At 40.8% G+C, this 14,421-nt stretch overlaps 1 protein-coding gene across 1 annotated transcript; it reads right to left on the bottom strand.

Annotated features, from left to right (window-relative positions):
- Positions 1-3,691: 3,691 nt before the first annotated feature.
- On the bottom strand, positions 3,692-13,867 carry LOC118335764 (zinc fingers and homeoboxes protein 2-like). The gene is made up of 12 exons (XM_035672190.1): positions 13,333-13,867; positions 12,206-12,904; positions 10,854-11,066; positions 10,024-10,281; positions 9,480-9,695; positions 9,216-9,300; positions 8,769-8,954; positions 7,565-7,974; positions 5,723-5,975; positions 5,455-5,623; positions 4,960-5,079; positions 3,692-3,923 (listed from the first exon to the last, which is right to left on the bottom strand). The coding sequence occupies exons 1-11, from the start codon at positions 13,429-13,431 to the stop codon at positions 4,962-4,964; spliced, it is 2,706 nt and encodes a 901-aa protein (XP_035528083.1). The 5' UTR covers positions 13,432-13,867; the 3' UTR covers positions 3,692-3,923; positions 4,960-4,961.
- Between the last annotated feature and the right edge of the window lie 554 nt (positions 13,868-14,421).

The following is a 14,421-nucleotide window of genomic DNA, read 5'->3' as shown; positions in this document are numbered from 1 at the left end:
CCCAATAACAAACGGCTGTGCAGTTGATGTATCGGGTTAAAATTTTTCGAATTTTTTCATGAAAAACAAAACAAAACACATCTTAAGTTATATCAGGTTTAGTTTATAAAGAATACACCAGGAATAAATTTGAAGAAGCACACATTTTAGGCAAGACAGCGGCGCACAGCAGGACTCAGACTCTGGCTATAGGCTCAAAGTATTAAAGTTTTTTTTTTTTTTTTAAATATGATGATTCTTCTTTCCTCCCCTTTTCTTCTTCCTTTCTGTCCTCTTCTTTTCACCCCCCCTCCCCTCTGCCTTCTCTCCACACCCTGCCACCGGACTGTCAAGACAAGAGATGTTGCAGCTGCACACCAGCATGCTGTTGATTTTGATTCTTGTGTTCCCGTCCTTTCTCTCTCTCGGTGATGCCATATCGGATTACATTGTAATTACCAACGCACTGGGAGTGTGCTCTCAACTACCCCTCCGCAGAACATGGGCAAAGCTATTTAGAGAGCACTGTTTCCAGGTCTGAATTTACATGGGTGTAAAATGTTTTTTAAGAACAGACTTGATCTTCCTCTGTCTTAAGATCTGATCTTAACCAAAATGAGGTGAAGATGGGATTTTGCTCCTTTTTTTTGTAAATATAACTTGTTTATTGAAAGGATGAGCGAGTCTGAGTGTGTAATTATTGTACTTTCCATGTTTCCTTAATGCAACACTAAGGCAACGCTTGGATGAGCCTTTTTATCCGCTTGTGTCAGGAGAGCTCAGCCAATTATGTGCCAATGTGCCTGCTGGTTGAGAATCACTGTGACTGTATGTACAATATACAATTATGGCTGACGCTATTATTCCCATTTTCAATTCATCTGCCAGTTATTTTTGTGATTAATCACTTGTTCTATAAATATCAGAAAGCAGTGAAAATCACTTTGTTTGTTTGGTCCAAAACCTAGAGATTTACATCGACGTAAAACAAAGAGAAGCTGCAACTCATCACAGTTTAGAGGTCTGAACTAGGTAATGTTTTGCATTTGAGCTTGAAAATGACTTGAACAATCATTTCAAACTAGGTTCTTATTATTTTTTTGTCAGTGGACTAATTGATTTTCTGACTAATTGTTTCAGCTTTATATCAAAGATACATAGTTTTACTCTCCACTTTATTGCAGTTCATAGTTTTTTTATGTACATGCGCCTTGACTGAATTCGTTAATTGCATTTGAACAATGTGCACATAAAGCTAAATTTATGCTTCTCCGAAGATGCACCTAAATGCCTCTGCATAGCAGGGTTTTATGGGTAATCGTAGATTGAGAGAGAAGAAGAAGAGCTCAAGTTTATTAGCTGAGTCACCTCCTGTTGGGAGTTGGGTTGAAAAGGGAGATCAAGACAAATGTAAAATTTATACAAGTATAAAAGAAACTGCCACACAAACGTATCTGAGTGACCTCCATTTGCCTACGTGCAGCAAAACAGACCTGAAATCTGAGATAAACCGCTTTAAGTTATATTGCGCAATCTTAAACTGTCAGTGTCCTTCATGAATCCAGCATAGGGAAACCTATAAAAACTACTGTGTGGACCTCTTGAGGTACTTTCCATACACATATTTACCGTAATAGCTCCTCAAGCTATATTAGCGTCAGAGGCTTGAAAGAGAGCTGGCAGTCAAAAGCTAATATTTGTGCCTCAAAAAGAAGTTAATGTTGTATTACGCAACCTGCAACCGTTTATACAGTCAGTGGGTTGATGGCGGCAAGGTTTTACTCATTATTTTCATATTGTTCTGCTGGCAGTTCTGGAGTTGCCACTTAATCTGCAAATGGCCACAGACTAAAAGGTTTACTATGACCCCAAACGTACGGTGTTTTGTGTAGCACAGACACATCAAATACGTCAAATTCAAGTCCTATTAAAAGCCTCCTATTAGAGACTCTCAACAGTTTATTGTTAGCTGGAATAATTGGGGCTGCTGAAGTGTTTGATTACAAATGGGCTTGAACAAATGCATCATTTCAAACAGATCAAGAGCAAGTATAAACATGTATACAATGTAAATGACCTGAAGGGCCAGTGTACAGTCTACAAGAAATTTTTCTCACTGATTCTATGTTTAACTCCTCATGGGTTTCTGTCTGTTTAACTTTAATAATTCTGCACTGAAGTAAACTAATCTTTATCAGTCTCCCTGTACCTCATCCAAACAGGTTTCTGATGCATACAATTCACACTTTACATTGGAAGACTGAGACGGTTTTACAGTTGGTTCTGTATTTATTGAGTTACAGCAGACTTAAAGTAGAAAATGAAAATGCAAGCGGTTTTCCATTCTAGCCAACCAAAAGTACAGTATCCCAGATACTCGTCTGAACATGAAACTAAAGCATCAGCAGCAGCAACAGACATTCAGTCAGGAAACAGCCATACACCTGCTGTTCAAACCACTTTAAAATGACGGTTCAACTGAACTGTTTTCGCTTGCATAAATATTGCAAGCACTCACAATTTGACCAATAAATCACAGATATCCCTTTAAATTAGTTTTGAAAATGAGTTGTTTAAAATGAAAATTGTTGAAGCACATGCAAGCGGTTCATGAAAATTTTGGCTGTTGTGATGATCCAAATGCTTTTTGCAGTTTTTCAGAAAATCGGCACAGGTTTGATCATTCATCTCTCGTGAACCACCGCTTCAGGTGTTCTGAACTGACTGTACATAAATCAACTAAACCCAATCCAGTTCTGATATAGAAGGACCTTCCTAAAGCCAGAGAGCGCAGAGCGAAGACAAATAAATGTGTTCACAGATCACAGCTGAGCAAAGTGGATATCTGACATGGCTCAAATAAAAGGAGCTTCAGATATTTTATCATGCGTAAAACACTTTCACCAAAATGTTCTTGGAAAGTTCAGTTAAGAATATTTCAAGTTTTTCAAAACAAAGACGTGAAAATGCTCATCATCGGTCTGTACTGTACCCGGTTCTGCGGCAGACAGCTAATGTCAGATAAGAGAGCTGAAAAGGCAGCATGGTGCGATCACACAGACATTCCACTCTCTTCTCTGTGAAATTTATCGTTTCTATATCAGGAAAAGGAACATTCTGTGCTGTAAAGCCTCTTAAACATGACTCGGGTACTGATGCAAGAGCCAGCTGATTAGAAAAGATACGGGATGTTGGGACGTACAGTCCATCCATCCATCCATCCAATGCGCTTTTTTCTTGGTCTGCCCATGTGGCTGTTCATTCTCTGGCCTCTCGGCGGTGAGGCTGTAGCTGTGTTCATATTGCCCAGAACACTGTCACGCCTTCTAAATGCCCCCCCTCTAGCACTTTTGAGTCAAGGTGACGCTGCAGGAGAAAAAAGGAAGGTGCCGTTCCCTAACAGTTTGAGATGAAGTGGCCTAGCATGAAGATATCTATCACTACCACGGGGATATATGCAAGTGCCATCAAAGACTACTCATAATGAGTAGTTCGCAGGTATGATTTATGAAAAAGAAATAGGACTGATTTTCAGCAAATAACAGACTATTATACACTTTGATCTTAAAACAACAACAACAAAAAAAACATTCCAGGTTTTGGGGCACCAATCACTTTTTTTTAAAAATGTAACAAAACCTGCCCTCCCAGTAAAACTGTACAAACCTTTTTTTTTTGTAATACAGAAAAATATTTACAAGGGTGCTTCTTCTTTAAAAAAAAAAAAAAGTGTAGTAGTAAGAACAATGCATCAAGTCCAGCTTTGGCACTCCTCTTAATGTCAGCATCTGCATCACACATCAGTGCTTCAACTGTGGAACTCCAAAGTCTCTGGCGCTTTGTGATGACATCACAGGCAGACAGTTACATCACTGGTTCCACGTTTGGTCATCTTGAGTCGTTGCATGGTGGTCGGTGACTCAGCAGTCAATGATTTACTCGACCTGGAACACAATCGGACAGAAACGGGGACTGGAATTAACGATTCCTCTTTACACAAAAAACACTGCTCTCCCTTCAAAAGAAATGCATTTCATTGTTTCCAGATTATAATTTAAAATGCTTGTTTGATTGCTATGGTCACTATGGAGACATTTAGAAATCATCAACTGACAAAAATATGTTATTATGCACTTGAAGTGTAAACAAAACTTGGGCTACAAAGGGAATATTATTATAAAAGAACTGGAAATTTAGCACCACTTGCACCCTTCGTTCTGCCTTCCTGTGACAGTATCTTCAATGCTGATGATGGTGTGGTCCAAATATCATCCTGCCACCCCACTATGCCATCTTTTTGAAGGGCCAATCAGAGGTAATTGCACCCTAATAACTTCCTGGGTAACTGGAGGCTGCAGCTGTGGCTTCTTAAAAGGAACAGTTCACCACCTATTTATCTATTTAGTCAAGTCACAAAATCCATTTCCATCCATCCATTCTCTACCGCCAATTATTCCCTTTCAGGGTCATAGAGGGCTGGAGCACATCCCAGCATGCACTGAGTGAAAGGCAGGGAAACGCTGCAGCCTACACAGCAGCAGCCATGTCCTACTTCTTTTCACCTATAATTATACCTTCATTGATTGGTATAGATGTCGTAAATTCTTCATTACAGACTTTAAAGCTGCGCTAATAAATATTTCATAAGTGCAGTTATTAGTTTCGGCCACAGCAGGCAACTTTGTTCAACCAAAAAGCTTTGATAAACCCACTGTATGCTTCCTGCCCAGCACCAAACTGCAGACAGATAAAGCTAGGGACCAGAGTGAAGTGACAAGATATTTTTCTCTGGACAAAGTCACAACTTTGAATGAATGCTACATTAATAAACAGGCAATAGATTGCTAACCAAACCAAGGTTTATAAGGTCTAAAAAGGCCATACTATGTTGATGAGTCATCTTTTTAGGGCTCTCTGTCTGACACTTTTTTCAGTTTCTCAAAACTTCCTGTAAAATATTATTCTACCAGTCCAACCTACCATCAACCAGTGACCCTCCCAGGTTGCTCCAAGGTCAGAACGTCGGTGTCTGTTGCCAACCTCTGTCTTTCCTCTCCTCCTTCACTCTCCTCCCCCACTGCCACAGTCACCTTTACCCACCTGGCAAGGAAACAGACAAAGTTTAAAACACAAATAGACTCCTTCTAGGAACTAAAAACAAAAATCAAAGAAATACTTTTTTTTTTGCACACTTCATGGTTCCGTGAAAAATACCATGAACCCTGCATGAAAACCTAGTTGATGCAACAAATGAGTGCAAAGAATGGAACATAATTCAGCACCCACAACTTGCGATGCCCATACGGGGCTGTATTTTTAGACCGTTTTCACAAAAAAAATCTTAAAATAACTCCTCAGATAGTACTTTAAAAAAATCTAATATTGGCAGCGAGCTGATTTTTCTTTGTCTTTATAACATGGATTTCACAGGAAATAAATATAGGATAAAAGATCCGCTTCCATCTCTCCACCCACCTCCCTTTGTCAGCAGCGCTAGAGCTGGTCTGGTCCGGTCTGGTCCGGCTCAGGTCCGACACACTGTGGGCTAATCTGTCAGTCAACCACTGGACTTTGTCTTGGTCGGACAGCTTGGAGTGCTCTGCAGCTGCTGTGTTCTCACCAGCCTCCTCCACTGCACCAACGGCTGTAGATTTAAAAACAACAACAGAGAAAACACCAAGTCAAACAAGAGTGTAGAACACTTTGCAAAATGATATTAAGAGGAGAAAAAAATGAAATTCACCTTTCATAGTCTTGACTTCCAAGGAAACACTCTGGTTTTTTTCAGAACTCTGGCCGTTCTGTTCCTGGCCTGCTTTCTGCTGCTCTACAAGGTTTGGGTTTTGGAAACTTTCCATCCAGTCCAGAGTTTCACCATTCTTCAGTGCTGAGCGGTGGTCCTTGAACCAGCGGACAATGTCTGTACGTCCAAGGCTTGTTTGGACCTCCAGCTGGCTGTACTCCTCAGGAGATGGCCACTGAGTCCGACAGAACATCTGTCAAGACAAATCATGTGACCAACACAAAACGTTACACCATACAAAATATATTTGTCACTGTTGCATAGCAAAAACTAAACGCTTTACTGGGCCTGTGTGATAAACAACGCTAGCTTAGCTATTGAGGAAAGAAATAGATAGTTTGTGTGTACAATTTATAAAATACTAACTACAACAGCCAAATTTACACTCACTTTTTTCTGAATTAAGAGTACCTTTACATTTGATACTTTAAGTGCATTTTGCTAATAATACTTACATACTTTAACTCAGGTGACATTTTTAATGAAATACTTTTACTTGTTATGTAGTATTTTTATATTTCAGTACATTTACTTAAACCTACTTATAAAGGGGTTTTAACTGGCTATAAAACAATTTAACACTGATGCCTCTATATGACCTACATAAATAAACAAGACTATCACTGAGAACATTGGCTATTTCTATGTCATTCTTTCCTTTTTCTTTTTATTCCCCTTGAAATCAATGAAACGAGGCAGTTGAAACACAACCACTTTTGTCCACAAGCGCTGCCAGAATCAACAAAGAGTGAAAGTTCCTTGTTGCTGCTTTAAGTAAAGGATCTAAATACTTCCTCCACCACTGAACAACTAAACTAAAATGGTAAACATTGCACTTGCGAGACATTAGCATGTAAGCTTTGTCATTGTGAGCACGTTAGCACGCTGTTGTTAGCATTTAGCACCACTATGCCTAAATGCAGCGTCACAGAGCTGCTAGCATGGGTGTAGACTATAAGTGTTGTTTAAAAAAGTGCTTCATGACATTTATTAATTGATGGAAACACAACGTAATTACAAAAGTTACAAACAGTGCCTCTTTTCCTTTTATTTGCTTTGCTGCATTGGGTCAATTTTGGCAAATTGTCTCTAGCAGTAAAACACAGAACCAGCTCACAGGAGAGTAGTTGACATGGTTTTCATTTTTAAAGTAAGTTTAGAATTATGTTTAAAATCCTCTATGCACTACATGGGTTTGGGTAATACCATAAATACATTAGCTACTGTAGATAAGCTTAATATTTGGCTGATGGATTTAAAACTCTGCCAACATTAGTTAGCCAACATATATGGGTCATCATTAACTGACAGCCTGTGGCCCGAGCGTCCTGTTACTGGGAATATCTCATGGATATATGTTCCATTTACAGGCTTTGTAATCCCATAGGGGTACTGCTGTTTTTTTTAGACACAACACTTCTCCAACAGCTTCTCTTTAGTTTGTCAGATCTGACCTTGAAGTCTCCTGCTGTCATATCTCACTTCTAATATCAAAGTATCAGCAAATCTCATCATGTAGTGTCAATCACACAGCTTTTCCTCAAGAACCGGTACAATACCTTCTCAAGATGAATCAATTTCACACATCTCACTTCAGATTGTATTAAAAAGTGTGATCTCATTAACTAAGCTCTTTAAAGTCACAACTCATTAATGTCTTGAGCAGCCCAGCAGCAATTTATATCAGTATAGCTTGCATTTAAGTTCTAACTTGTGTCATTTTTCAATACGTTGTCATCTAATCAGTGTTGGTGTTGACATGTTTTCATCTGCTTTTCGTACCTCTCTGAGCAGGGCGAGGGAGCGGCTGGAGATGGGAGCCGGGCTCGTGGAGGCTGACAGGATGGGAGGGTGGGGAGAAGAGGAGGATGATGAAGTGAGGATGGGAGGTGATGCAGAGGAGGAGAGGGTTGGTGGATGAGGGGAGGAGGCTGCAAGGACAGGAGGGGAGGATGAGGAGGAGGAAGAGGAGAGGACAGGGGGGTGAGGAGAGGAGCGAAGAGATTTCCCGCCCTGCTCCCGGTGATGAGATGCCCCGTTCAGCAGCGCCCCCGGCCGCTCTACTCTGTCCTCTGTGTTCTTTGAAGCCATGGTGAGCAAAGCCTTCTCCATGTTGTCCCTCAGCCCCCTGCGCTCTGAAAACCAGCAGTCCACCTCCGTCTTGGACAGCCTGGTCTCCTGGGCCAGCTGGTCTGCAGCAGAACAGAGTTCAGTGGATCAGATGAGCTGTTTTACCTTGAAGTGGAAGGTTTTTTTGGGAACCTGGGAATTTAGTCTCTCTCCAGGGGACTTAAAAATGGGCTCATTAAAAACATTTCTGCTATTCCTGTCATGCAAGCACCCACCAGAGATGGGTCTGCAGCTCCTTTGGGGTGAAAGAAAATGAAGTCACATGCTGTGAACCAGTATAAATAGACCAAAACACTCCTGGACTTCTTTAAGTAATTCTAACATCCAAGTTAGAGATTGGGTAAATTAAACTTGACAAGAACACCACCCCACTGCTAATTTGACCAACTGATTCTCACCCAATGTACCCTACATTAGTCTCAAAGTTTTAATAAGTAGTTGAAAAGTTCTGCCATAAATTTTCTCAGGAACTATGCAACGTAAATGGATCCTAAAAATAAACAGAGCTGGAAGCCGATTTTGTGCTTCCAACCTAGCTACCTACCTGCAGGAGGGCTGTTTTGTGTTTCTGTAGACAAATGTAACATGCTCACATCAAGCATTTGAATTTAGGACTCGGGCTGCGACCACCGGGAAATAAGTAAGTAAAATAAAAGTTTAACTGCGCTGCAACATGTCTTCTTCCTCTTCACTGTTCACAGTCCACTCTCGGTGTAACAATAAGCTAAACACGTTTGAGCGGAGGGGGATTGATGCATTTTCCCTTCTTTTCCACCTTTCTTTCCTCTTGTACGTTATACACTATGAACCAAAGAAGGAATGAGTTAACACCTAATCGGCTGGTGGAAGAATTTACCAAGATCTGCCTCTGTTGGAGAGCTGCTTCTCTGGAAACTCTCCTCCAGCGCCTTCAGCTGCTCTGATGATTTCCCCTTCACCCTCTCCAGCAGGGGAAACTGGCTGGGGACCGCTTTCTTTACAGGCCCATCTTTGGGTGTTGGCGTCACTTCTGCTTTCACCAACACTGGAGGTGGTGGAACGCCTTCAATAAAGACACACAGAGACAGATATAGAAATATAGAAATATGCGAGCGAATTTTCCAAGATAACACAGGGAACATATCAAATATATATTAAATGAGAGAGCACAAACAGTACTTTTTTTGTTTTTAAATGTTTAGGAATTAAAACCCACCTCTGAGAGTCAACACTAACTTGTTTAAACTCTACAGAAAGATGTATGATTAATCACAGTCAGGTTGTTTCATCGTTTTATCTGTGCGGCACTGATCATACCACATACCTTTGAGATTAAGAAGCCTCTGTTCACTGAACCACTTCTTTATCTCTCCTCTGGACAGCCCTGTGGTCTCTATCAGCCTGTAGATCTATCACATGACAAGATAAAAACATAAAATCAAACAATAAGTGTGGGTGTTTATCAGTGACAGTACTTTTAAACAAAGCCAGTAGCACTAAATTAGCAAAAGCTAAAAGCAGCTACAAAAATCTCAAAGCCAAAAATCCTTATGGCACAAAAAATGTCATTTCACTCACTTATTCTTACCTCATCTTCCTCAGGGAAAGGACACTGTGTGTAGCTAGACCTCAGTACTGATAGCTGCTCCGCTGTTTTATTGGGGTCAACAGTGAAACTCAGCACTTTGGGCGACACCAGCTTGGATGTGACCATGGGCGCCGAGATGGTTTGAATGATGGAGGGTCGTTTACTCTCTGTGGTGATCGCAGGGGAGGCCAGGGGTCGTTTGAGCGACTGTGCCACCTGTGGTGAACATGGTGGAAGGTTTGACTACCTCAAATCATATGTCTGTCAAGTCAAACCGAGCATGGTCCATGTATATATTTTTCTATGTTTCTTTAATAATTTATAGGATTTTTTAATTCAATAAATTCATACAATCCTTTTCTTTTTTTGTTAAATTCACAGTTTTACATCAGTTTTCACTTGAGGAGATGTGAAATGTGTTCAGTTTAGTTTATACTAGATGGGAGGAGATTTTCAATGCCGTGGCCCACGATTACATAAATACTGAACTTGCTTGCGTTCCTGGGTCTATAAAAGTTAACATTTCTGCCTTGATGTTTTGTACCTGGTTAGCCACGGTGAGTGCCAGCGGTGCACAAGTGACGGTGGAGCCGTTGGCTACAGGAGTCAGCACCAGGCTGGTCTGTCCCAGGAGCTGACAGGGGAGGGACTGCAGGACAGAGGCTCCCGGCTGCATGGATTTGGAGGCTTGGTTTGACGGGTTGGTGAATGATTGGGAGTTGAGGTGAGGAGTTACGACGGTGAAGGTCTGAGGCACGGAGGAGATTGTACCATTGAACATTTTCTTCCTGGCTTCTTCCACCTGTCATGGAAGGAAAGTACTTGTTAAAAAAAAAATGTTAAACTCATATCTCTTATCTGTATGTATGAGTGCCAAGCTGAAAAGTTTTGGATTAAATTATACCATTATCATAGTTATTATCTGCAGCCATTAGAGTGGCAGAATTATTTTACTCCTGCCTCGTTTTAACAACTTAACTATTTTCAATTATACTAGAAAATAAAAGCCTGGTGAAATGGTGTGTTTCAAAATGGAGAATGTGGTATAATTTGTTTAATTAACACATTGCAAAATAAAAATGTACACTGTAATCTGGCAGGTCTTTAAAACTGTTAGTTAGCTGTTTGTTAATTAAAATATTTGCTTTAGAATGATATAACATGGGCCAAGGCTAATTATTGTCATTATTTGGAATCTGAATGAATAATAATTAAGACCATTTCAAACATGAGGTACTAATACAGTTTCTATCACCATTATTAATTTTATTCTATCTGAGCTTCTGAATTTTGAAAAAGACCTGGTAAAATACACTAAACCACACTTGAGGGACTTTGGTGCAATAAAAATGTTTTTATTGCCGTAATTCCTACCTCCTCAGGAGACCAGCTAATGCCCTGTTTGAGCCTCTGTGTGGTGAACCAGACTTTGATTTGCTCCTCTGGATGTTTTGAGGCTGCGGTGAGCCAGGAGAGCTCAGCCTGTGTCGGGTAGGGGAACTTGTTGAAGGATGAGATGAGTGTCAGGTTGTCGTCCAGCGAAGGGTTGTATTTGGTTGTGTTGAGGGGCACTGCGATCTTCGGCACCTGAAATAATACGGTAGGCAATGGCGACTGAATGACTTTCACATGATATTTAGCATGGTGGATATTAAAAACAGAAGAAACCAAATGGGAACACATTTTCTTATAATTTCCTAATAATGACACTGGAAAATCCTGAAACTATGTAATTTGGTACCAATTATGGAGAAAATGGGAAAAATGTTTTAATTAAGTTTATTATTAGCAACTTTATTCTCCACATATATTCAACTGTATGCTTGCCTTGCAGGACAATCTGACATTTTTGCATGTTTAGCCGATCTGCTGTGCAAGGACTAATAGACTCTCTAGGTTACACTAGCAATTAATTGGAATTAATTGATTGAAGTGCACCAAGTGAGCCTTATCTCCTTTTTCCTTATAATTATCACTGGATCACATAGTCCTTTCCAGGAAACGTTCATGGAAATTATTATGAAAGACAGATAAAATAAAGCACTACCAGCAAAACATTAAAATGTTAATTTGACATATCTCCAACTTTTCCTCTCTTATAAGCTAATTTTCAAAGCATTGCCAGAATTTAAAAGGAACGCTGACATTTGGGGTATTTGCTTTTGTTGTTGGAAGAGAAAAAGATCCAGTCTCATGTGTGCAGGCTAAAAATGGAGCTACGCCAAGAGACAGTTAGCTTAGCATAAAGTCTGGAAGCAGGTGGAAACACCTAGCCTTTCTCTGTCCAAAGATTAAAAAACCCTGCCTACTACCCTCATCTGAAGCTCATTAATGAACATGTTATATCTTGTTTAAAAACAGGAATATAACATGTCAGTTTGTGAGCTTTACAGGTCCTGGTAGGGTTCTTGTTTTTTTCAGACCTTTAAGCTAAGCTATTTTAGCATAAATAGTTTAACATTTTGTGAAATACGTGTACTAATTAAAAAAAACATGATTTAATGTGTTATTGAAGGGTGATTTTGTTACCTTTGAAGAGATCCAGGCTAACTGTTTGCCTGCATCCTTTATGCAAAGGTAAGCTGACTGCCCGCCGACTGTAGCTTTATATTTAATGCACAGACACGAGAGTGGTCTCAATTTTCTCATCTCTTGGCAAAAAACCAAGAAAAGTATATTTTCCAAACTGTCAAACTATTGCCTTAAGTGTACAGGAATAGTCCTACCTGGGTGTAGTTTAGAGGCCGCTGTAGGGAAGGCATGATGTGAGAAAGGCCGTCTGCTTTGAGTAGAGTCGACTCAGGGATAATGACTGTCCCGTTTACGTTGAGCGCTGTGATTGGTTTCTTGCCCAGATCTGGGGTCAGTTTGCCCAACTGAGACTCTGTCCGTTTATTATCCGACGACATTATTTTTGGTTTACCGATCTTGACTGTGGTGGGTTTGCTGAGGGGAACAGTGCCTAGTTCGTCACTTTTGCCAGAAATGGCACTGGAAGTGTTGTAAATGACCGCACTGTTACTGAACCCCTCTATTGTCTGTTCTAAGATTGTCTGATTGTTCATTTTGATGCGTTTGAATTTGAAGTTGCTCTCCCCTGGGTGACACCTCTCATTATGTTCCGTCAGGGTATCGAACTTCTTTGTGTTGAAGTTACAGACGGCACACAGGTACAGGGGGTTGAGGATGACGTTAGGGTGGTTGGCGTCGACGTGTTCTTTGAAAGTGTTGAGGTTCTGTGTGGAGAAGGGGCAGTATTTACATTCGTAGCCCCCCTGCTGCCGACGCTGAGGCTTGGAAGGGTCTGGTGGCTCGGTTGCTGGTTTGTCAGGAGCCGTGGGAGGGTTTAACTCCACGGAAGGCTCTGCCTCTGTTGAGGGATCTGTTTCCATAGGTGCCTCCTCAGTATGGTTTTCCGCTGTTGTCTGATAGAGGAAGAAGGCGGTATTCAGATTAAAGGGAAATGGCATTTACAACCCAGTTGTGTTTGCATCGTCTCATGGATTTATGAATTTAGTCTTTCTGGAATCAGTACACAAGCAATGAAATACACAGAAAACAGAAAAACAAGAAAATGCATTCGGATTAATAAAAATGACAAAACAAAGTGCAGTGTAATACACAAGACGATGATTTTAATGATTTTAAATCACAAGTTAAAAGTAAGTAAGTTAAGTTCAAACATTAATTCATGAATTGGACCAAAAAGGGTTTTATATATCAATGGGGGTCTGTATTTGAAAAAAAACCTCTGAAAACAAGCTATGAAATAAATTAAATAGTTCATTTCCCTCAAATGGAACTATAAAAACCTTTTATCTATGTGCTTTTGCCAGGCATTTTAAAAGTGTACCTCCATGTCGTGTGATTCCTCTGCCTCATCATCCAGCTCCACCATGGTCTGGTCGGCTCGGATCATACAGGGAGTGGAGGCCTTCCGTCGACTGGACATGATGATGGTAGATCCTGGGTTCGTCTGGCTGGACAGTTGCCCTCACTTTGCGCCTGTGCTTGGCCAGTGGTGATATAAAAGGAGGCTGAGGTGCCCAGGATGCAGGATACAGGACTACTGTCACAGAGTGGTGGCTGGATAGACAGTCTAAATAGCCAGGAGGACTGGCTTGTACTAGGACCCTGATGCAGGCCTGGGTTCTCTCTTATTTTAAGAAAGGCACGGAGCGCAGGACAGTCTCTGGGATGGGAGCGAGCAGCCAAGGAGTCTGGAGAACAGTCTTTCCCTGGGGTGGGATTAGTGGCTGGAGAGAGAGGAGGGCAGTGGAAGGTGAAGGTCTGGTAGAGATGGGCTGTTGTAGTGTAGTGGAGGCTGGGCTCGCTGACAGTGTCAGCTCCAGTGCTGGCCGACCTCCTGGAACTGCATGACAGGATGCTGCCTGGATGGAAAAAGAAGAAAAGAGCCAGAGTAGGAAAACTGATTATTATAAACATTAGACAACTTCATTTTACCCATGTTCTTTATTTTCTCTATTTCTGCTATTTATGGCTCAAATGCATTTAAGACACAGATCCCACCTGGATCGACATGGTCACTCAATACAAGTCACAATAATAAAAGATAGTGGAATTAGTTTGTATCAGTGTCTGTACATTAATCAATATAATAGCTATTATCCTTAATCGCCACATAAAATCAACTTCATGTGGAGAAACTGGTTAATACAACAACTGAGACACTGGATTACACGCAAAGGGAGAATAAATAAAAATGAAACGTGGGTAAGAAAATACTATAGATAACCTTTCCAAGGGCACCAAACTGACTGGTTTGAGCGTGGCAAGAAATATGCAACATGCTGGGTTATTTAAGCGCAGCAGTGTCCCTTGCGGACCTGCAGCGAGCCGCCACCTGAAAGAGGTAGAGTCAACAGTCAGCCAGAGGGCTAAAGTGGCTCAAAATGAAAAAGGTCAAAGGAAAATGACAAAC

The sequence above is a fragment of the Morone saxatilis genome, unplaced genomic scaffold (assembly GCF_004916995.1).
Source record: "Morone saxatilis isolate NCDOM2014 unplaced genomic scaffold, NCSU_SB_2.0 Contig24, whole genome shotgun sequence".
NCBI classification, from domain to species: Eukaryota; Metazoa; Chordata; class Actinopteri; family Moronidae; genus Morone; species Morone saxatilis.
Note: the sequence above shows the minus strand (reverse complement) of the source record. Positions and strands in the feature narration are given on the sequence as shown.